This window comes from Pinus tabuliformis, chromosome 1_2, assembly GCF_031772625.1.
Source record: "Pinus tabuliformis cultivar Carrire ecotype Pingquan chromosome 1_2, CPIR1, whole genome shotgun sequence".
NCBI lineage: Eukaryota > Viridiplantae > Streptophyta > Pinopsida > Pinales > Pinaceae > Pinus > Pinus tabuliformis.
This window is the reverse complement of record NC_142298.1, coordinates 901,536,486-901,559,617: the sequence shown is the minus strand read 5'-3', so window position 1 is coordinate 901,559,617 and position 23,132 is coordinate 901,536,486. Positions and strand designations below refer to the sequence as shown.

General features: G+C 38.0%; 1 protein-coding gene across 1 annotated transcript in view; it reads left to right on the top strand.

The window, feature by feature from the left end:
- Positions 1-16,345: 16,345 nt before the first annotated feature.
- Positions 16,346-23,132, top strand: part of LOC149208858 (ribosomal RNA small subunit methyltransferase J) — a 146,143-nt gene continuing 139,356 nt past the window's right edge. Inside the window, exon 1 of the mRNA XM_089396182.1 lies at positions 16,346-17,383. Within this exon, the coding sequence (XP_089252308.1) occupies positions 16,844-17,383 (540 nt within the window). The 5' untranslated portion in view covers positions 16,346-16,843. The remainder of the gene's footprint in view (positions 17,384-23,132) is intronic.

Here is a 23,132-nt window from a genome sequence, read left to right as displayed (position 1 = left end):
TATTGGATGCTTCTGATATGAAATTATTGTTTGCCACGAATTCTTCTGGATGAATGCATGTTGGGCATTGTTCTAGGCAAGATGGGGTTTGAATTGGCATTTGGAGGCTCTCTGTTCGTTTCTCTGCTTGATCATTACTCACATATGATTTAGATACACACAATAAACGTCCCACGATTATTCTTTCATTTGGCCACATGCTGTAAACTATATCTCGTAGTATCGCTCTGCCTAGAAATCAAAGCAAAAATATAGTATGTATGAAACTTTGTGGCGCAATGTTACTCTATATTTGCTTGTCTTAATAGATCGTGTACCTCCAGAAATTCTCTTGACACAAACCCTGCAACAAAGAAGTGAATGACCATTTATGTAAATACCCAACGCCATAAGCCAATATATAATCTCAAAGTGGACTTTGCTACAAATCCACCTTCCCTCTATAAATAACTTGACGTGGTCTCCCTTGACAATTGTGAGCTTCGTAGCTCTCATTTGACATTTCGTTGCTTAGGGTTTTGACTCCTGGATGATTGCAGGACACTTTGTTTGATTACCATTGACATGTGGCATTCAGAACACTTGAGACCATCTTTAATCTTCCCTTTGAAAACGAAAATTCCATTTGGCAATTACCTGGTAGTGTGTTGGCAATTTGTGGCAGGGAGGTAATTTTCTTGAATGTTTGGGTATACACTTGGGCACCCATTTGGACATGGTGGTATATAGTTGTTACTTGCTACGTTTTGATTTTGGGCCTTTGTGTGTTCAGCGAGATAGTGAATTGGTCGTCTTTGTTGTTTTTGGCGATGGAAATTTTTTTGATTGCCAACGCATTGAGGTATAGTGTGTTGTTGTGATATGTATGCTCGAAACCTGAATTTGTGACCTAGATTGTGGTCGACAGCTAGTGGACTTGGGAGATAATTGGAGATTGAGCCTTGGGCCCACTAAAATTTTACAAAAACTTATAAGAACCTGTCAAAACACCCGAGAGCCAAAATTGGCTCTGAAAACCCTTTTTTTATGTGCCAAAATTTGTAGATTTTTTTCCCCAAATTCCAACTTTTTGTCTTTCACCACACTGGCACCACCATTGGCTACTTTGTGCTACGAAATGACCAAAACCTTCAACACTATAAAATTATCATATGACAACATAATGTATGATAACATCATATGAAGATCAACCATAATAGTAGAGGGTGTTACACCATATATCATGATGACCAAGAAATGAACAACAAGATGGTAGAGTATAACTTTGACCACACACCACACATACATGAAGAAGAAAGATCAGATGACCAAGGGGGAGGGACAAATTCTCCTGATTGGATGGATACTTTGAAGAGCCTAGGGGTTGAGGTCAGAAGTTTTAAGGTAGACAATGAAAGATTGGTAAGAACTGAGGAGAAGCAAGCTTAAATCAATGCAGTTATCTTGAAAAGCCTCTTGTATTTACAAAGACAGAAGCAACATGACTTGGGAATTAGTTACAGAGTAAAAAGAAGCCTTCAGGAATCAGGAGAGAAAACAAATAGAGCATATGGTACCAAGTCTAGGAAGAGGCATAAGTGGGAGAGTGAAGACACGTTAAGTAACTCGAAAGGAAGAACCAACACTTATGTGCATCAATATGGTGGATATTCCAACACTACTACGAGGAGGCGCGATCATCACTCTGATCATCGCTATTATCACCTGCCGCCTACACCTACCTACAAGTTAGTGAGAAAAGCCTTCAACCCCACAAGGTGTGGTTGGTAGCAGGAAACTCAGATAAGGGGTTGTCACACTAATCCCGACTCTCTTTGTTTGAGTTGTCTCCTAGGTTAGCTAAGGGGGGTGGTCCCTAATGAAAAGTTAAGTTAAAATATGTGAGTTTCTATGAAATTATTATAGTGAAAATGGATTACTTTTAAGGATTTATGAGAAAATCTAATGTGAGCAACTTGAAATAACAATGTCAATTAATAACATGAAAAAAACCATAAAACCAGTGCCTTATAAGGATTTTGCTCAACAATTTAAAGATGTATTTTCTCAAAGTAAAATGCAATGCTCTCAATAGAAAAAACAAAGTAACCCTGAAATGTAAACAAAAGATTGTTAGCACAAGATATTGCAAGATACAAAAATTCTTTTGAGATAATCAACTTTATGAATCAAAACATGTGAAACATATCTTGCCAAAACCCAACAATTAGTAATTAACTTTGAAATGTAAAAGAAAGGAAGCACTAAATCAAGACATCAATATGCAATTAGACTTGAAGCATGAAAAGAAAGCACTTGTTTAAAAGGATTACAATACTTGCTTTTGGAATCGACTTTGCATATGAAAACTCAAAGTCTCAAGAGACAAGTAAAGTAAATGTAATGGAAAGTGCTCTTAGTTAATTTTATTAATTATCTCTACAACAAGATTACAATTTAACTCTTCAATCCTCAGACCTCACACTTGCCCAAAGATATGGATCTCATAGTGAGGAGTCAATAGAGGAGTAGAGGGTCCCTAAGATGTCTACTTCAACCAACTTATGTTGGAGGTAAAATTTTAATGAGGCTTGGGGCCTTCCTATACTAAAATGCCTAGATGAAGTGCAAATTGTGTTAATTCCCCAATTTAAAATAATGTTATATGCAAATGCTTCAAAGAGAAATAAGATAGTTGCAAAACTTGAGAGACTAGAATGTAAATGAGCTCATATGTGTTTGCACCATTAAATGAAAAATAGGCAAGTAAAATGGAATATACTGCTTTAAGCGACAATTATTTCAAATAAATGATAGTGCTCCAAAAGTTTTCATGAAATATAACATAAATTGACTAAGTAGTGAAGCATATACTTGAAGAAATTATGAAACAATTAAAACTTGCCAAAGTATGAAGTGTTTACACATAAGATAAGATTGGCTCAAGTTTACAATTTGGAAGCTTAAGCATGTGGAAATTTAAATACAAGATTAGTAAAAATTGCATACGGATGAAATGTGTTGATTTTAAGCATGGACAAAATGAAATTAAATGCTAGAAATATAAGAAAAACCTAAAAGCAAAATTAGGCCACCCACAAGAATCCCTCCTCTAAATGAGGAAGGTGGATGCCATGGGAAAAATCCCAAGCTCCATCAAACAATTTTTTCTTTTTTTTATTAGCGCTTAAAGTGGGTAAAAGTGTCTCTAAGAGGACTGCCCACAATATGAGAGAGGTCTTTACAAAGACAAGAATCTAACAAAGCTAGACTCTCTCCCAAAAAAATATAACAACAACAAAATTGAAGATGGAAAAAACTCTCCAAAAGAGATTCACAAGGCTCAAAATGCCCACGGCCTAGATGAGTTGCAACTCTCTCCCAAGTGCTTACATCCTCCCTAGAAATCAGTCTTTGGATAGTGTGAGGGGGTCCTGCATGCACACGAGTGAGTAATTTCTCAAAGCTTCTCCTTAAGCTCCTTGCTACCCAATGCTCAAGTCTATGGGCTACAAATCACAAAACCAATTGTCAGTGTGAAACCAAGAAAAAAAAACAAAACTAAACTACAATTTAATATACAAAATACTAGCTCAAGTAATGGGAGTTAACCCCCATACTTGCCTAGCTTTGTAAATGACCCTTGAATATGAGATATAACTTTGAAAGAACTAGAATCAAAGAAATATTTTAAATTGAAATGGATGATCAAGTAGCTATAGAGTAAGAAAAATACATTTTCTCTTCATTGGATGGAAGACTTGGAGCGAAAAATGGGTTGAGTCTTGGATCGTTGTGACTCTAAAAGTGAGTTGATCTTATTGAGATTTCTCCCCCTTGCAGATGGATTCTTGCACACAATACAAAAGATCTTTCCTACACACTTGAACAAGTATTAGTTTGCAAAGGATTAGAGAAATATAATGAATAAGATAGACCAAACATTCCTCCTAAAATGAATTGACAAGCTTATTCCTATAATACTACTCTAAATCAATGATATGTGCAAGATATCTTACACGCATCAATCCAAGCAAGATGACAAGTATAAACTAATATTAATTCAATATGTAAAAGAAATTAAACACAATAGCAATAACATGAAAGGACATCACCTCATAATGCCAAGAGAACACTAGCCAGATAGCCCCAAAGTCTTGATTATATTAAGAAAGTATGCAAGTACAAAATGACAGAGTTTCCTCAAGCCCAATAGCTCATAACATGATACAATATGAGAGCACATAGCCTCATTATATAGAGAGTTGGGAGAAAATCCTAAGGAAAAATGCATGTGAGAACTAAACTTGGAGCAAATCCCAAGGAAGAGCAAGTCGAGTTCCAAGCAAAGATGACAGAGACACCAAGGCAAATTGAATTCCTCATTGGCACCCAAGGAAAATCAAATTCTTTTATATGGCATAGTAAACATACCCATAGTGAACCAAAGCAATGAGATAACTCTAGTCAAACCAAATCAAACTCGAACCAAGTGCCGCCACTTTAGATGATGATCCCAAAGACCCTCTACACAAATCCCTAGGAACTGCGTGATTTCCTCAAGTGAAACTCGTAATCCTCCATGTGAAGTGCTAAGTGTAGAAGCAACTCGAGCTAACAGTGAGAGAAGGCCCCACGAAATCCTCAGTCTAAATATTTCGTAGAATATTCCTTTAGTACATGAGTTCCTCTAATAAATTCAATTTTCCACATGTGCAATTGCTGCTTTATCTTTGGGAAATTCAATTTTGCCAAATAATGGTGTATTTATGATGCAGTGTGCTTAGTCATCTTCCACATGTCCGTTGACTCAACTCTTTGACTTAAGATAATTTCCAAGTCATTTCCATGTCATTCTGTCACATGGAATAATTTATTTATCTCTATTTTATTTAATTCTAGCCTAATTAAATGCCACAATTTCCACTAAACCTAGGAAATGTGGGTTTTGAGGGTCCAAACACACATTACTAACCCCTCAAAGTGTGTCATAGTAGAAATTTGAGGGTGAGAGGTGTAATTTTTATTACTCATATCCCATACAACTTCTCTATACTACACTTGTTACAATTTAAATACAATTTTATTTGCAATTTTTGACCTGTGGGAAATCTACAAAAATTAAAAAATGACACCTAGACCTAACCAAATTCCATGAAAGTTTTTGTGGGATCTAGTATGATAATATACATCGACATTAGACACTAAGATGTGTTAGGGGCTCAATCTTCAAACTGTCACCTCGACTTTGGGGTAAAAAGTGAGTGAAAAAACCCAGAAAATTATCTGCCTCTAAAAAAGAAGGGATAATTAACCAGATAAAAAAAAAAACACTCCAAGGTGTATTCATTTGTTGATTAAGTCCCAACATCCTAAGCCTGTTACAGACTCAAAACTCATCATTACTAGTATCACTTATTACAATTCCCCCCAGGGTGTGGAATCTGGGTATAAGAAAGATGATGAGAAAATAGAAGTAGAGTTAAAAAACTCTATTCACTGATGATATCTGATGTTACATGTGTCCTCTTGATCATCCTTGGGCATGGAGTCTTTCATATAATCATCAGGTGCCACCCCAATGGTCAACAATCACCATCATAATCATCATCAGAGAAGGGGAGAAAATGATTATATGCCAGAGGAATTTAAGAAAACCAAGCTGCCCACATTTGATGGAGATATGAAGAAATATAAATATGCAGAAGCTTGGTTGCTTGTCAAAAAGATTTTTTTTAGAATCCAGAATTATTTTGAAAACATGAAAGCCAAGATTTCCACCTATAGTTTGAAAGGAAAAGCAGACATATGGTGGGAACATTTGAAAAACGTCAAAGGCATTGTCGAAGAATAATTGCCTTGGAATGAATTTGAGAAACTCTTCAGGAATCAATATTTGTCAAAGATATACTATGACAGTAAGGCATGAGAGTTCTATGAACTCAAGATGTGACAAATGACAGATGATGAGTATGTCACTAAGTTCCTAGAACTACTAATATATGTGACATATCTCAAGGATGAAAAGGCCAAAATCTAGAGGTTCACCAGTGGGCTTCCTATGACATTCAGAGACAAAATTGAATATTTGGAACCTTGGACATTGATCGATACCATTAAGAAATTGAAACACTTCTATGAGCAGGCAAAGTGTATGCCAAAAATTAAAAGTGTCTGGAAGGTAAAGAACAACACTGAAATAAAAAACAATGGCCCAAGAAATTCATATATAAAAAGGGAAGTAAACAACCAACCGCCACAAGTTATTTTCAGTAGAAAACCAGTCTAGCTGCTAAAGGGAATACATAACATCCAGCAACAGAGCAGCGAAGAGCTGAAATAAAAGAGCAATTAAAGTGTTGGATGTGTGGTGAGAAAAACTAGAAAAGGGACTGTCTACATCAAAGAAACGTAGGGCCTGATATTTACAGTGCCTGGAAAGCTCATACAATGGGGGACGTAGCTCAGAACTTGCCCATAATTTATGTAGTTGTGGACAATCGCCAAGAAGACCACCAAGTATTCATCATTGAGATGGAAGGTAAGTTATGTAATCGGTTTATTTATGTTTTAATTGACCCTAGTTCTAATTAAATTTATGTTAGTCTAGAGCTTGTGGAAAAGTGCAAATTTATTAAGGAATTAAAACAAAGACATGCTTAGTTCAATTGGAAACTGAGACAAAGAGAAAAATTAATCAATGGGTGAGATCATGCGCATTTGAACTACGCGACATGCCCACAACAACACCTATAAAGTTATTGCCATTGGGTGTGTATAGCATATTACTGGGCATGGATTGGTTGTACATGCATAAAACCAAAGTGGATTGTTTTGAAAAAGCAATTGAATGCATGGATGATGCTGGGGAAAGAAAAAATTTGCAAGGCAAGCGAAAGCCAATTTCAGTGAGGTAGATCACAACAATGCAAACCAAACGCAGCTGGCGGAAGGGCTATAAATTATTTGTTGTGCAAATATCCAATGATACAAAAGCTAGTGACAACATTGGGCAAGAAGAAAGCGAATCACTAAAGAAGTGTCTGGTGCTACTACAATATGAGGATGTGTTTCCAACGGATATACCTGGTTTACTTCCTCATAGGGAAGTCAATTTCTCTATTGAATTGGTTCCTGGAGCAATACCAACATCCAAGGCACCATACCGGATGAGTACGTCAGAGCTAGTTCAGTTAAAATTACAACTAAAGGAGATGCTTGATAAAGGTTACATACGACCAAGTGTGTCACTGTGGGTAGCTCCAGTGCTATTTGTGAAGAAAAATGATGGGACACTTCGACTCTATATTGATTATAGACAATTTAATAAAGTAACCCTTAAGAAATGGTATTTGTTACCATGTATTGATGATTTATTCGATTAGCTGAGGGGAGCAAAAATATTCTCCAACATCGATTTGAGGTTTGGATATTATCAAGTGTGCATCAAAGAAGATGATATCCATAAAACTACTTTCTGGCCAAGATACATGCACTGTGAATTTGTGGTGGTACCCTTTGGACTTACCAATGCACCTACAACCTTTATGTGCCTTATGAACAGTGTATTGCACCCTTATTTGGATAAGTTTTTCATAGTCTTTATGGATGACATTTTGGTTTATTCAAGGACCAAGGAGGATCACAAAGAGCATTTGGCATCAATATTGCAATTGCTAAGGAGCATAAACTTTATGTAAAGTTTAGTAAATGTAATTTCTTCCAATCACAAATTCATTACTTGGGGCATTTTGTCTCAAGGGTGGGAGTAACAGTTGACCCAAAGAAAATTAAGGTTATCATGAAATGGCCAACACCAAAGAATGTGGCTGAAGTTAAATCATTCATGGGGTTGGCGAGCTACTATAGGAGATCCATCAAGAACTTCTCTAAGATAAGTCATCCCCTTACATACTTTCAAAGGAAAGGAAAGAATTTCGAGTGGACCATTGAATGTGCAACAAGCTTTGAGCAATTGAAACAATTGCTCAATAATGCACCTGGGTTGAGGATTACAGATCCTGAAAAGGATTTTGTGGTATGCACAGATCCTTGCAAGGAAGGTCTCAATGGAGTCTTGATGTAGGAAGGGCAAGTGGTTTGCTACGAGTCAAGGGAATTAAATGAACATTAGGTAAATTAGGTGGCTCATGATCTAGAGTTGGTTGCCATCATTCATTCACTGAAAATGTGGAGGCATTATCTCCTCGACAAAAAATTCACCCTTATAACAGATCATAGTGGACTCAAATATTTGTTCTGTCAACCCAAGTTGAACGTAAGACAAGCAAGATGGCTAGCTATCTTTAGTGACTTCAACTTTGAAATCAAGTACATAAAAGGCAAAGAGAAAAAGGCGGTCAATGCAATTAATAAAAGGATTCAACTTAATCATCTGGCAACCATAAGTTCTTATGAAGTGGACCTGGTGGAAAGGATAAAAAATGTAGGTAAACATGATGAACAATACCAACAAATAAAGGAAAGATTGCAACAAGATGGTGAGGATGAAGAGTATCATCTCACATATGATGGTCTAGTCAGGTTCAAGAACGGAATCTGTGTACCAAATAATGATGATTTGAAGAGGCTCATCATGAGAGAGTTCCATGAAAAACCATATTCAGGCCATCTCGGGTACAAAAAGACTCTCACAACCATTAAAAAGTTTTATTATTTGCCAAATTTGAAGAAAGAAGTGGTTGATTTTGTTGCTAAATGCACAAAATGCCAACAAGCGAAAGTTGAGTGTAAAAATCCAATAGGTTTCTTGCAGCCCATTCCCATTCTGAAATGGAAGTGGGAGGTGATCTCCATGGATTTCATCACAGGTTTACCAAGAAACTCCAAACAGCATGATGCAATTATGGTGGTGATCGACAAGTTGAGCAAGGTGGCTCATTTTGTAGTGGTAAAATCCACCAACTCAGCTAGTGAGGTAGCCCATATTTTATAAAGTAAATTGTGAGGCTACATGGAACCCCCAAGAAGATTATCTTAGATAGGGATGCTAAGTTCAGTTCAAGGTTTTGGAAGGAACTATTTGCAGGATTAGGAACAAAGTTGGCCTTTATTATTGCTTATCATCCACAAACGGATGGAAAAATAGAAAGCCTTAGCCGAATCCTCGAAGACATGTTGAGGATGTATGTAATGCACCAACAAAAGAAGTGGGAAGAGTATCTTCCACTTGTAGAATTTTCATATAATAATGGCTACCAAGAGTCCTTGAAGATGAGCCCATTTGAGGCATTGTATGGGAGGAGTTGCAATACTCCTATCAATTGGAGTGATCTAGTGAACATGGTCCTTATTGTGCCTGATATGTTGAAAGAGATGAATCAACAAATGCAGATTATAAAACATAATTTGAAGGTGGCGCAAGACAGGCAGAAAATCTATGGCGACCAACATAGGGTACATAATGAGCTCTAAGTTGGGGAGCATGTTTATCTACGGATTAAACCCAAGAAAAGTTCCTTAAGGATTGGGTTATGTGCCAAGCTAGCACCACGATTTTGTGGACCTTTTGAGATCCTTGAAAGGATTGGACCAGTGGCCTATAGGCTAGCCTTACCTCCATCAGTAAAAGTCCATGATGTTTTCCATGTTTCTTTGCTTAAAAGATATGTACAATATTCTTATTATGTAATTGATTGGTTTGTGATATAGGTGGAACCAGAGGGAGAGTTCAAGACAAAGTTGTTATGCATCCTAGATAGGAGGAGCATCATGCTTCGGAATCAGGAAATAGAGCAAGACAAAGTGCAGTGGAGGCACTTTGGGCTCGAGGAAGCCACTAGGAAAATGGTTGACTCAATGAGGGAAACACATCCTTTTCTTCTGTTAGTTAAAGCAAATGTGTATGAACTATAAATATTGTATAGATCCATGTATATAAAGCTCCATAAATAATATGTGTTTGTTTTAAGCATGTCTTTTATGTTGCATATTGGTAAAGAACATCGAGGATGGTGTTCCCCCAAGGGAGAAGGGGTTTGTGACAATCCCAATTGTTTGTACTCATGTATGCAATGAAAATACTTAAAAAAATAAAATATGAGCTAGCTTTTGGGACACGGGCTCCAGAGACTGAGGAGGATAATTACTTGGGATTTTAATTGCTATGACAGCTAAGGAGGTTGGTAGGTATGCATTCTAATTAAGTTGGAACATACTTTAAAGAGGAGGTTAGACAAGAGTGCAAGGGTCATGCTTTCTTGAAATACAATTCACTCAAAGGAGGACACATAAATAAATGTGATGGCAGGTCATTGAGGAGAGGATGCCCAGAGCACGCAAGCGCAAGAGGGTTGTTGGACTGTAGTTAATAGAAAATGTAGTGGGGGGACGTTGCACAGCCCCACAAGTCAGGAAGTTCATGCATAGACTATTGAATATCATGGGAAGAACCACATGGAGAAGAGGGGGAACACAATTGGAACGACAGAGAATGGTGCAGCAAGAGAGGAGAAGGATGAAAAACACTGTTGTAGAGGGCAACTTTGAACTTCGAAGAGTAGCAAAAAGGCAGGCTCGAGCAACTTTCCAGAGGAGAATGCAAGGAAAAACAACACAGAAGAACGGGGAGAAAAATTTCGATTGGCAAGAAGTTCAAAAGGATACCTTTCTAGGTGGGCAAGAAATTGCCTCTCAAGTTCTGAGTAACAAGAGGGTGAAGATAATGATTCTCAACAAATCCTGAAGGGATGGGGTGGAGAAATTATTCTTGGGAAAGTTCTTAGAGGACTTATGGATGGATTCTTTGATGTCTGTTTGATTGGTTGTGGTTCTGGAGTCCCCGAGCTGGGTGGAACCACGATGTTGAGTTTGAAGGGTGAAGACAACAAGTTTCTCAATTCCTTGTGCACTTGTTACTTGCAACTTAGTTGAAGGGCGGAGGTGGAGATATCTCTAGAGTCCTTGAAGCATTTGAGGGTTGTTGTTCATCGCTTGAGCAAAAGACCCCTCAGTCTCTAGAATCTGGCTCGAGGGTGATAACTGCAAGATAGAATTGGTTGCAACTATCTAGAATTGGGTTCATAGTCCCTGACTCAATTGCCCAGGGATTTACAAGATAAGTGTTTCTTATGTATATTTCTTGATAATGAATGTGTGATACATTTCTAGTTTGAAATGGTGTTGTTGTGAAAAATACATGATTGTGTTACTATTATTACACAATTGACTAACATATAGTGCAATGTTTCAAGGCATTGGAATAACCTACAAGAATCTCGATTTTATTGCAGCAATATTTGGCATGAGAATTTATTCTTATTACAATATGATGATTACATTGAAGACAACTTGCATTAACATGGTTTATGTGCAATGTGATAATGTTGAGGATTTCCCTTCTCTCTCATTCTTATTGACTTGTGATTTTATATGAGGGGCTTCTTCAAGCCTTCAGTGATGTGTACCCTGGTGATGGGTCTACACATCCATTTTACCCAGGACTTGGTCCAAAAGATCTATGTGCTCTATTGTGTATGGCACGACTTCATGAGTTGGGTTGACTTGATTTTATACCCTTGCACTTCCTGCAAGATGCATTTCTGTTATATATGCATTGAAGTTGAATCTCCCAAGGTGAGGAGCCATATTCTGTCTGTCGTCTTGGTGTTGCAATAATGTGGTAAATCCTGACTTGGAAGGTTGGCTACAGTCATGGTACTCATCTTGAGTGGTACTTTGCTAGTGATTATGTATAAACTTGTCAAATCTATTAGTGAGTTGCCTAGAAACCTTCCATAATTGTTGTGTTCTTGCTCGCTATGTAGGAGAAAGTTTATATATGTATAGATAACCACCATGTGGTTATAATACACGTTGAGATAGAACTATGGTGTGTGGTGTGAGCATTGTAGGCTCGTCAAGAGCCACCAAGCTTGTAGCAAAGGGTATTTGACACCCATCTGTGCAACCCATGTGAGGAATTCTCGTCCATAATAAGGAAATGATTGTAGGCTTGAAATATTTTCAGTCATGTGCCTATAATTATGGTTTATGCATGTAATCGGACTTAGAAGGTGGATTTCATGTTTCCTTAAGGAGTGTTGATCTCCTTGCAGCCCTTTTGGTACCATATGCCTTCTGGTTACTCTTATATGCTTACGGTACTTATTTGGTCCTTGAATGAGACCTGTAGATCTCTAAGGCGAGATCTATCAGATCCCAGTCAGACACATGAGATCCTAGGAACCACAAATCCTTGAGGGCCTAAATGGACAAGTCCTTGATTTGGATGGACAAGTCCCAGATCAATATTCTTCATTACATGCACCATAAACTTGGAGAGCGAAGCATTGTCGTAAGCTCAGGAGGGATATCACTAGTGGGTTCCTTAGCAAACTTCAATGGCCATGATTGAACTCTAGCGTAAGTCTAGACATTTATAGAACCACTATAGTTGGGCCATGTTAGAGCTTCCTCATGAATGGCGTATAGTTAAGGAAGTAAGAAATACCTTATGAAAACCAATGGATTCAAGAATGAATGTATTTCTCATGGCCCAAGTTCCAACCAGAAATTTCTTAGACAGACTATGGGCGAATTCTTGTTATGAGTGGTGTGTTGTGAATTCAAGCATAGACTCAACCTTATAGCCTCAACCAATTAGACCTTATTTGCATGGTATGACAAGAGCCTTGTCGTGGAAGCTATAGATTTAATGTTCTAATTTTGCCTTATCATAGTAAGGTTGATGGAGGGATGGCGCGTCCGAAGGTATAAACACAAAAGTTTATAAGGGCTGTGTAGAAGGGGTGCCTTGGTTGACGAGGATCGGGCTAATGTGGCAAAGTTGGTGAAGTGGAGAAGGTGGGGGTGAGATGGGGTCCTCGTATTGGCCAACGAAAGGGCCCAATACCCAAGCAGAAGGTTTATATCGACTTGAAAAAGGCTCAAGGTGGGCTCGTATAGATGGAAGTAAGTGCAGCAGGTGACACGAAAAATTCCCATCCTAGACTTTATCACCCAGAGGTGAGCCTTGGCACTTTGAAGAGGAGTTGGGATGAAAGGGGTTGGGCATATGTGGCGAGTTGATGCCGTGAAGAAATTATATTTGGTCGGGCACAAGCTAAAGAATCACGCAAGAGGACTCGAGGGTGACGAGTCCCGGGACTTCCATCCCAAAACTTAAATAAGAGATGCGCGAAGGAGGAGCCAAGAGAGTCTAGAAAGGGTGGTGGACCAATGTGAGCAATGAATGCATAGAGGGGTGCGGACCCACACTACACGCAAGCCCGGAGACCATTTCTCGGGAGCACAAGGCTAAGTGCTCAATTGAAAAGAGAAGGATGCCATGAACCAGACCATGGTGGCAATCACATGACCCTGACAGTCCATTGATTAGTGCAAAAGAGGCCCACAAGGCTTGTCATCCCAGAATATCGTCCCTAGATTAATTCGTGAGAGCGCAAATGGTTGGGGTTCACACACACACACACACACACACACACACACACACATATATATATATCTGTGTGTGTCCATATAATATGTAGTTTGATGGGGAACCCAAAACCATGAATGGGTTGGCAACCTATATGCCCATGCCAGGTGGTGGTAAGAAGCTGACTGGATTGCCACGTGCAGGAGGATGAGGCAGTGGAAAACTTTACAAAGCTATAACTCTTGATCTAGAGGTTGAATTGGAGTGAAATTTTATATCATCGAAACTGTCTCACTGAGACAAACACAATGGTGATACTTACCTCTAGTTTTGAAGACAAAAAAATTTAAATTATCACCCCATCTCTCTAATTGTTATAAGGGAGATTGGATTAACAAGTGAACACTTTTCACCAAGGTTAAGGTGTAGGGGGGGTGTTTACAATTGGATGCAAAATCACTAACTCCAAATTAATTTTTTGGGTAGCTTAAATTCAGATAAGTTCTTCTAATATGCAATCAAAAATTTGGAATTATGAATTGATGCTTGTAATGTATGAGATGTGTCATCAATATGGATTTGGCAACTTGTTTGCATATTTGAACTATGTCTACATCTTGAAGCATTGTCATCTTTGATTACGTTGGTGCATTATACTTGCAATCTATTTATAAAACCATGAAAGTGAAGTTGTTAAAGGCATTGGAGTGAATCTCCTAAGTAACATAAATTTACCCTTGGAATTCACGTTATAACACTTAGATCATGCAGACCCTAAATGGTGTAGGCTTTGAGATTGTGCTAGTGAGTGTAAACACTACATTCTTGTAATGGATTTAGTTGGACTAATGTAGTGATTATAATTTAGTATGCCATGTTTTGGTTGAATGAGTGTTAAATTATAAGCTTACCCTTATGAATCCTCACCTATGAATGAAATGTAACTTTGGGGCTATTGTTAACCAATTTTGTTAATTTAATGACTGTGGAATAGTATTACAAGATTCTTATTGAATGCTTGAGATTTCTCGAGACAAGGAATGCCTTAGTAGCCTTGTTATATAACTATATACATTAATTTATATGGATGCTTTAGTGAGGTACATTTATCTAGTTAAGTATATATTAAATTATACACAATCCTTGAAAAGATTACTGGATGCTATTGAAATAGGCTGTTCAATAATTATATAACTTATGAGAGATTCTAGATGGATTAGGGTACAAAAAGTCCCCTTAAGTGTTGAGTCACAAGTTTTAGACATCCCTATGTTTAAAAGGATTTAAACATCTCAAGTTGGAAGGGAAACTGAATATCTAAAATCAATGAAAATGTAGTTAATAGAAAATAGGGATAAAAGAAGGGTCCTAGGGCCTTGAAACCCTTTGATTCAAGCCTACCTTTGAGGTTATGTAGACCTAAGTCTTAGAATTATAATGATTCTTTTGAGTGCAAACTCATTAGTACGATCCTAGTATCTTACTTCCAGGGTTGTGTAAGTATGAATTCAAAGGTTCAAGGCCTCATCCATGCCCTAAAGAAGTATAAAGAGAGAATCAAGGAATTGTTTTGTCCATGAAAGACACTTAGCAAAATTTATAAAGTTTGAAATGAAAATTTGGGCAAGTTTTATTATATTGCATGAATATTTTTTTCATGAGAAATAGAATGTATCACATGAAAATAATTTTCATGTATGGAGGTTTGGAAACTGTGGCACAATTTACAAGGTATTGGTGAGAGAAAGGTTCTCATGGTGTGTTGTATCATACCACAATTTTTGTGGTGCGATACACCACACCCTTCAAATTTTTCAAGAATGTGACACATGGGCGACGACAAGGAGGTAACATGTCACAAGGTTGAAAAACCTTTGACATGCGATATGAGGCTAGAGGCATATAATTAAACATCAACTAATGAAAATTTCGAGGGCAATACATATCACACTACAAAATTTTTGGGGGGCAATACATTGCAAGCCAAAACCTTTTTAAAGACGTGATAAGGGAGAAGAGAAGGGGGAGGTAAGGGAGCAGGGAAGGAGGAAGGAAAGAATTGAAGAACAATGAAGGAAGGGTGCCTTTGGTCCCAAATGTAGAAGATTTGGTGTGATATGAAGTACCACAAAAAGAAAATCTTTGTGTGATATGTTGCAAGAAAACAAGTTTTCTATAAACACAATAACATGTTGCAAGTTGGAAAATTTTCTAAGATGTGGTGTATCGCATGGTCAAAATGTTTATGGTGCGATAAGAAGATTGGGGAAGATGTGAAACAACACACAAACAAAAGTTTTATAGGTTGTGGTACGCTAAAGGAGAGAGAAGAATGCCTTGACCATTATGAAACTTGAAAGGTGCCCATATAATAGGTGACATTTTCTTGTAAGTTGTTGACATGTCTTTGTATTGATGATGATGTGATAGGAGAGAGAAATCCCTTAAAAAATTTCTAAAAAACCATAACTTTGTGCTCAAAGCTCTCAATGAGTAGATAATCTTAGTGAACTTAGAAGTGACCTTAGAATTGTGTATAATTTTTTTTTTTTTAAATACCTCACTTACTTAATGCCTCTTGGAATGTGGGTATACCTCACTTACTTAATGCCTCTTGGAATGTGGGTATGCAATAAACATAACACTTTGATAACTCATTTAGGTGAAACAATAAAATATAAACAAATAAACATAGTATAAAAAATATAACAATCATTATACACAAAATTCACACTCCCAAACCTCAAAAACAAAATTTCACATGTCATTAAAAGACATTTTTCAGCAAAAACAGGACTATAAAAAACACAAAATTCCAAGAACAATCTAAAAAGCAAGGATACAACCTGTGAAAAGTGAGAGGGCAATCTATGGCCTGAAATAGGCCTTCGAAGAGTTTTGAAGGTTTACCCAATTTAATGTGGTAAGATGATGTGAAAACATGCGAGCGGAAGGGTGTATGAGTCTCGATAGGGTCGCAAAATAGTGATTTCTCAGGGGATGGTAAAGTGTAAAAATGCAAGAAGACGACAAAAAATTCGTATCACAAATAAAATTTTAGCAGTGAAATGCAAATTTCCTCACTCACTATGATCGATCGAACAAAACCCATGACAAAATGAGGCGAAATTATTTTCAGCGATATGTTTTCCTAAGAAATTTATAATAGACCAAGCAGTAGCCGGTCGGCCGTTATCGCGTATCGCTTGGCAGACGAGGTGACGAAACAAAATCAACAAACCTATCAGATGCCTTTGGATCAATGTAGGCAATGAACCGGGAGGCAGATATAAGGGTGAACGAACATCGAGTTTTCGTCCACCTATTACAGAAAGAAGAATTGATCAATTAACAAAGAAGACCAATGAACCAGTAATGGCCACATAAGAATCACAGATTTAGCGTTATATAACAATCAAGTAAGAGGTCTATGCATGGAAGGGAATTGTGTTTAGAAAGGTTTTTATGATGAATCCAATGGCAATAATGACATCATTGAATGTGCAATCCATGCCTTCGGTCCTTTCTGGCTGCCCTTCATATTCTGGTGCTAGGGCTGGACCTAGAAGCAAAACTCTGCATTTGGGTCATACGCATTTCAGTATTCCAAGCAGCCCAATTACTTCTGGGTTCATTCATGGCTACCCATTTCTTCAAAGTAACAGTTGGCAGGGATTTAACAAGGTTGTGGCAAGAGCCAAGAAACAATCAGAAGAGAGTGTTGTGCAGTCTTCTGAGAAGGGGAAAGGGGCTGAAGAGAAGCCAAATGTTCAGGAGGAGGAGGTGGAAGAAGAGGTGGAGTTGTCATGGATACAGGAGAAGGCAGAGGACCTTGTAGAGTTCACGGGAGCTGTCACACAGGTCATTCCCGGACCCAGAGTGGGGCACAGTTCATTACCTTGGATGTTGGCTGTACCATTGGCCTACATGGGCCTGTCATTAGTGGTAGCAGTAGTCAAGACCATCAGAAAGCTCAATTCTCCCAAAGAAAAGCGGCGCAGACTGGTAATTTTTAAAGCACAGAGTGATATTTTCTTTTCCTTTTGGAAATTCATCTAAATTTTTTATTAGTGAACAAAAGAGAGTGCATCATACCATCCGCATTATGGGGCCAAATCTTGAATATGCAAGCTGCCACTCCCTACATAAGCTGTCACTCGGTATTGTGTAACACCGTACCTTTGTCACAGTTTTATATATATATATATATATCTATGTTCCGATGTTATATAATATACCTATGTAGGTTTCTTTCTTTATATTATTTTCGATATTTCTAGGGCTCGCGCTTGCACTTCCACATTGTACTCCCACATTGTATTCACACTGGTTGTATTCTTCGGTCCCATTCACCTACTTTTGTAGTCATTCTTTGGACATTAATATAATTATTTTATCTTATCTTAAGATCCCTATCCTAGCTTATATATGGATGGCTAGATCTCATTGGATTGGACTAGAATTTGGGATGCCATTAAGATTGACAGGCATCTCCTTTTTCTGGAAGAGACAATGTGGAACAGATTGTTATTTTTCTTTTTCTTTTCCCAGTCTGTGCATGTTATGATAATTTGATTTTGAAATAATATTGTTGACTAATAGATGGACACTCTTTTGACTTTCATTGAAGCAATGCTACATGTGTTCCAGTCTGATGGTTCAATGAACCTGAAGTTGGAATTAGGCTTTGACAGTGCAAAAATTGACTTTGAAGCCTTGAGCGTCTCTTGTTTGTCATTTAACTTGATACATCAGGGTATTTAATACTTTGCAACAATGAAAAGCTTGACTATAATTTTACTGTGAAAAGAATGGGACTATCTGTGAAACACGTGGTGTTTTTATTTTGTTTAGTTAACCATGACTGTCCTTGTTACAAAGTTAGTTTTTTTTTTTTTTTCAAGTCATTGTCGTCAATTGCAGTAGGATCGAGTAGGCACCACTAGGTGCAATGGCAACAATAACAAGCAGGCAATACTTGGTTCGACTACGACAGTATTCAATACATAGTAGATGCCCGGGCACACCAATGGTAGCTAGCCTGGATATTCACTTCCAACTTTTGAGCATGGCTATTCTTAGAAACGGAACATTGCTCTTGCTCTTTTAATTAGCAAGTTAACTTTGCAAGATCTCTTCATAGGAAGGAAATGCCTGGCCTTGAAATAATTTGATGTGGCTAAGAATCAATGGGGAAAGCAAGTAATTGCTGTTCTCCTTTTGTTTTCACCATGATTGTTCAGACTTCACAAATGTGATATACAAAGCTGTGGAGTTCCAGACCTAAAAGATAACTGAAATTTCGATGGAAACAATCCTGTAGTTGAGCGATTCCCAGCTTGTGACCGTGAATATGTTAAGGATGAAGTTTGAGCTAGTGTATAACTTAAAGTAACCCTCCATAAGGCTGTAAATAGACTATGACAGTCATTTACGAATCTCAGAATTCTCTGGATTGCTTTTATGAAACACAGATCTTATATTTAAAAGTGCTATAGATTGGAACTGATGGGGAACCTGAAAAGACAATAATATGGTTCTGAGATTGTTGGGTGCATCTATGATCTGTTTTTGTTCTAGGAAAGGAATGGGTGAAGCTTTCCAATTTTATTTGCTGCTTCATGTAGCTCTTCCTTGCCATTTCTCGTTCATTATGGTCACTAAAAATGTACACTTGTTCATACATGCATGCGGAAGATAAATAATGCGAGATTCTGTTATCAAGTCTCATTCAGTATATATTTTATTTCAATTTCCCACTAACACATCATGTTTGAGGCAAACTCATTCCGACTTGTACCAAGATTACTTATATGATATATCCAATGACATAGAAACAACTGAGTGCTTGGGTATTAAATCTTATTATATTTTTTGAAGATATCCTCATATCGCAGTGTCTCTTTTCCTTGCAGTATGACATGAATTTCATGCTTTGTTTTCTATTCTTTAGATTTTTCCTGTCTGCTAGACATACTAGCTTAGGTCATCCCTGTGCTGGGACACTGATCTAAACTAACCAGTATTTTCAAGGTCTTCATTTATGGTAGGTAGTTCTTCATCTATACATTTGTTACTTGCTCGCAGGCATGGTTCTTCTTCCTGCCCCTCTTTTGGTTGTATGGCAAAACCTTCATAAAGCTTCCAGCTTTTCCGGTCTGCTATCATGATCAGGCAGTGTGCTCCAGATGTTCACTGTTGTCTAGCTCTAGTATGTCCTTTCTAAGTTCTTGTGACATTGTTCTGTAATTTCATAACCAATGTTACCAGACAATTTTTTTTGTTTGAAAAATATTTTTTATATTTACAAAGGGCAGTACAAAAAGTGGAAGGGTATATACATTGGACATCATAACCTTTTCCTCAAAGCTACTAAAACTGAAATAAAATTAGAATACTTCACTGGATCCAAGGATTGGGCGTCTTTGATCAACAGAGAGCCCTTGGCCAGGAGCTGATGGCATACCTGATCCCTCCACATAGAACAAAGGGTACACAAAAGGCTGACCTCATGATCAATAGCACACTTACACCTGATTTTTGAAAGAATAAATAAGGCCAGGGCATGCAAGCAATGCCATATCCAATAGAATGCAGTGGGAACCAAAGAGTAGCAATCCTCAATGTAGAATGCCATGGAATCCTGTCCTGAAACAATACTCAATACTGATCCTCAAGATAACTTAACATTTGGCAAATTGACACTGCCAAAAAATATGCTTCACTGTTTTGGAGCAATGAAAAACAGGACAAAGGCCTTTAGAAAATCCACTCTTGGCCAATTAGGGAGTTGGATGGAATCCCCTGATAGACTACTAACCAAGCAAAACAAACTGAACAAGCTAAGCATTGTGAAGCCTATGCACCCATCCATCCTTCGGATCATTGGACACCCAACGTGCATTAAGGAATGGGAATAACACATGCCTGTGATGAATCATGAAGCACAAAGTACGGTGGTGGAAGTCATATTGGAGAAGGGGTTGACAAAAGCTCCGCCTCGAATCCCTCCAAAACGGTCCATACATCTCAATATTCGTTTTCATAAATTATACTTCGGAATAAGGCCTCCCAACTCCATAAGTGAAGTATGGCTAGGGCTAAGTGTGAGGACACGGCCCCTAGGGGTGCTGTGTCCTTATCCCATATGTCAGATTTGGACATGCTAGGACGTGTTCGACACATGTTTGCAACATGTCCTAAACACAAAGACATGTGACAGGCACATGTTGGATACATGCCAAACACATGTCCTAGCCATGTATTACCTATTTGATTATAAAAATTCAGTCTTCACTACTATTTTCGCACTTTCAATTGTATGTGAAAAGCTCTTACGGTCTCTCATTGTGAAAGTGAAGGGTAAAATCGAGATTTGATGGGATTCCATGTGTTTTGTAAATGTTCTATTTTCTAAAACATTGGATCATTATGTGTACATTTCATTTTTTGTATATCTAATTTGCAATATATATGTGTGTGTGTGTGTGTGTCTCCTGGAAGGAGTGATGTTCTTTTGCTTATTCATGAGTATGGTCTCATTGCCCTTGACCCTAAGTCACATGTATATAAAATGTGTCTCATGTCGAACATTTGTATTTTTATGTCCTCCATTGCTTGTGTCTTCATGTCATGTGAGTTAGGGACAGGGACAATGAGACCATTTATGAATGAGCAAGTGATCATCATTCCTTCTAGGTGTAAGAGGCAATATCCCAGGAGTCTCCCCAGAAGAAAATACCCTTCATGATCAGCTTGTGAGCCTAATAGTGAGGCAACTTTGCAATATAAAAACCATGGAGCCTCCAGCAATGTGATTGGACTTGGCTTGGTATAAGACTCATTTTGGCTTTGGCCATCCCTGTGCCGGGAGAATGGTTGTCTTTATCCAGAGAAAGGTTGGCATCACGTGTTTCTGCATTCTTTCTATCCGAGTCCATCTATTTTTGATATGCTTGGTCCTCATATCTCTTATTCATACGATAGCACTGGTGTTATAAATGTTAGTAACACTAAGCTTATCAAACCCCAATCCTAGATTTATGTTGTCCTGCATCTGTTTTGGAGTAGGAACTTTGCCTTCCATCCACCTTGTAGTCTCTTCCTTGTGCATGCTTCCCAAATCAACCTTTCATTGAACTCTAGCCCTAGGGCTTTATAGATCTGGGTAATTTCCAGGGATTCATTGTCGAAGTTGATTTGAGACTGGTTAGATCTCTTTTTTAATGCAATAACACCACCTTGGTCTTGCTTATGATGACTTCATACCCATTTTCATGCAAAAACTCTCCAAAGCTGCTAGATGTTCCTGTAGGCTGTGTAATGTCTTGGTTGTTAAATGACATCATTTGCATCCTTTCTCATAAATCCAGTCTTCTAGTTTATCTAGATAAAGTCTGAACAATATGGGAGAAATGGGGCAGCTCTGTTTCACTTCTATGTTGCTGCTGGATATCTTTGAAGTCCTTCCTGACTTGTTATTTTGGCATTGACCGGTGCGTATAGCTTGTGAACCACTATTCTCTGCTCATCTGGAACTCCCATTTCCCTAAGCATTACCCATAGCTTCTCCCATGGGACCATGTCAAATTTTTTTTTGAAGTCCATGAATCAACACATCATTTCTCATCCTTGGTGTACCATTTCTCCTCTATCATGTGCCTTAAGCCAATGGTCAATAGTAAAGTGCTTTGTTCCCAATCCTGCTTGACCCCTTTTTTGGTCTCTTCTGCCTATTTGCTGAATGATCCCCCCACCAGCTTGGCAAAGATGGGGTTGATTATTTACGGCTCTGTAATTTCCTGTGTCATTCTATTCCCTTGCTCTGAAGATGTGTAGGACAATGCTTGTTGCCTTATATTCTGGGAAACCCTCCTTGGTCCTTTGATTTAATAATGCTGCTATGTGCTTGCATAATAAATGTCCCCAGTTCACGTGTTCCACTTGGAGTCCAATGATGTCTTTTGCCTTACCTAGCTCTATCTCAGTGGCTTCGCATACCTCTTCTTTTGTAAAAACCATTTCTTCTGTGCTGATTTCCAGAAGCTTTTTATTTCAGCTATATTTTCATAGAGTTTTTTAGTGTGTATCAACTATCAGCCTTTCCCCCCATGAGATATCATTTTCTTGACCATGCTTCTTCACCTGTAACTCCTTCCAAAATGTCTCTGGGTTCTGTTTGCCATCACTAGTATTTCCTGTTGCCTGATTTTTACACACTGTTTTTCTGAAGCTTTACTATTTGTTTGGAGTACCTAAGTTTCTTGTTGGCTGGATGTGGTTCATAGGTTTTCTTGGCATATTTGCATTCCTTATTGAACCAAGGGTTCAATCTGGAAACTGTTGGAGTCTTGTCTTTCTTTCTTCAGACACTTAAGTTTGAAAATTTGTTAGACTAAGCTAGATAGTGATCCATTAGATCTTACATCTTTTGTTGATATTCTTTTCTGTATTCATAACAAGGCTGGCTGCTGCATGGTGATTTTCTCTGTTTCCTTCCTAAATGTTTCTGCATTCTGTTTGATGGCTTTAACTGTTGTTTGTCCTGCCCCTATTTTGTCTTGCTGTTTGCTTCTCGAGATCTCCCCTTGCCATTTTAGTTCCAGAAATAAAGGGTCATAATCTGGAGTAATTCCTTATAACATATATGGAATGATAAGTGTAAGAGCTGCTTTAAACTACTGGTTGAAAATGTAATGGAGTGTACCATGCTTTTTGTCCAATGTATGTGAAGCATGTGGTTTCTCTTGAATTT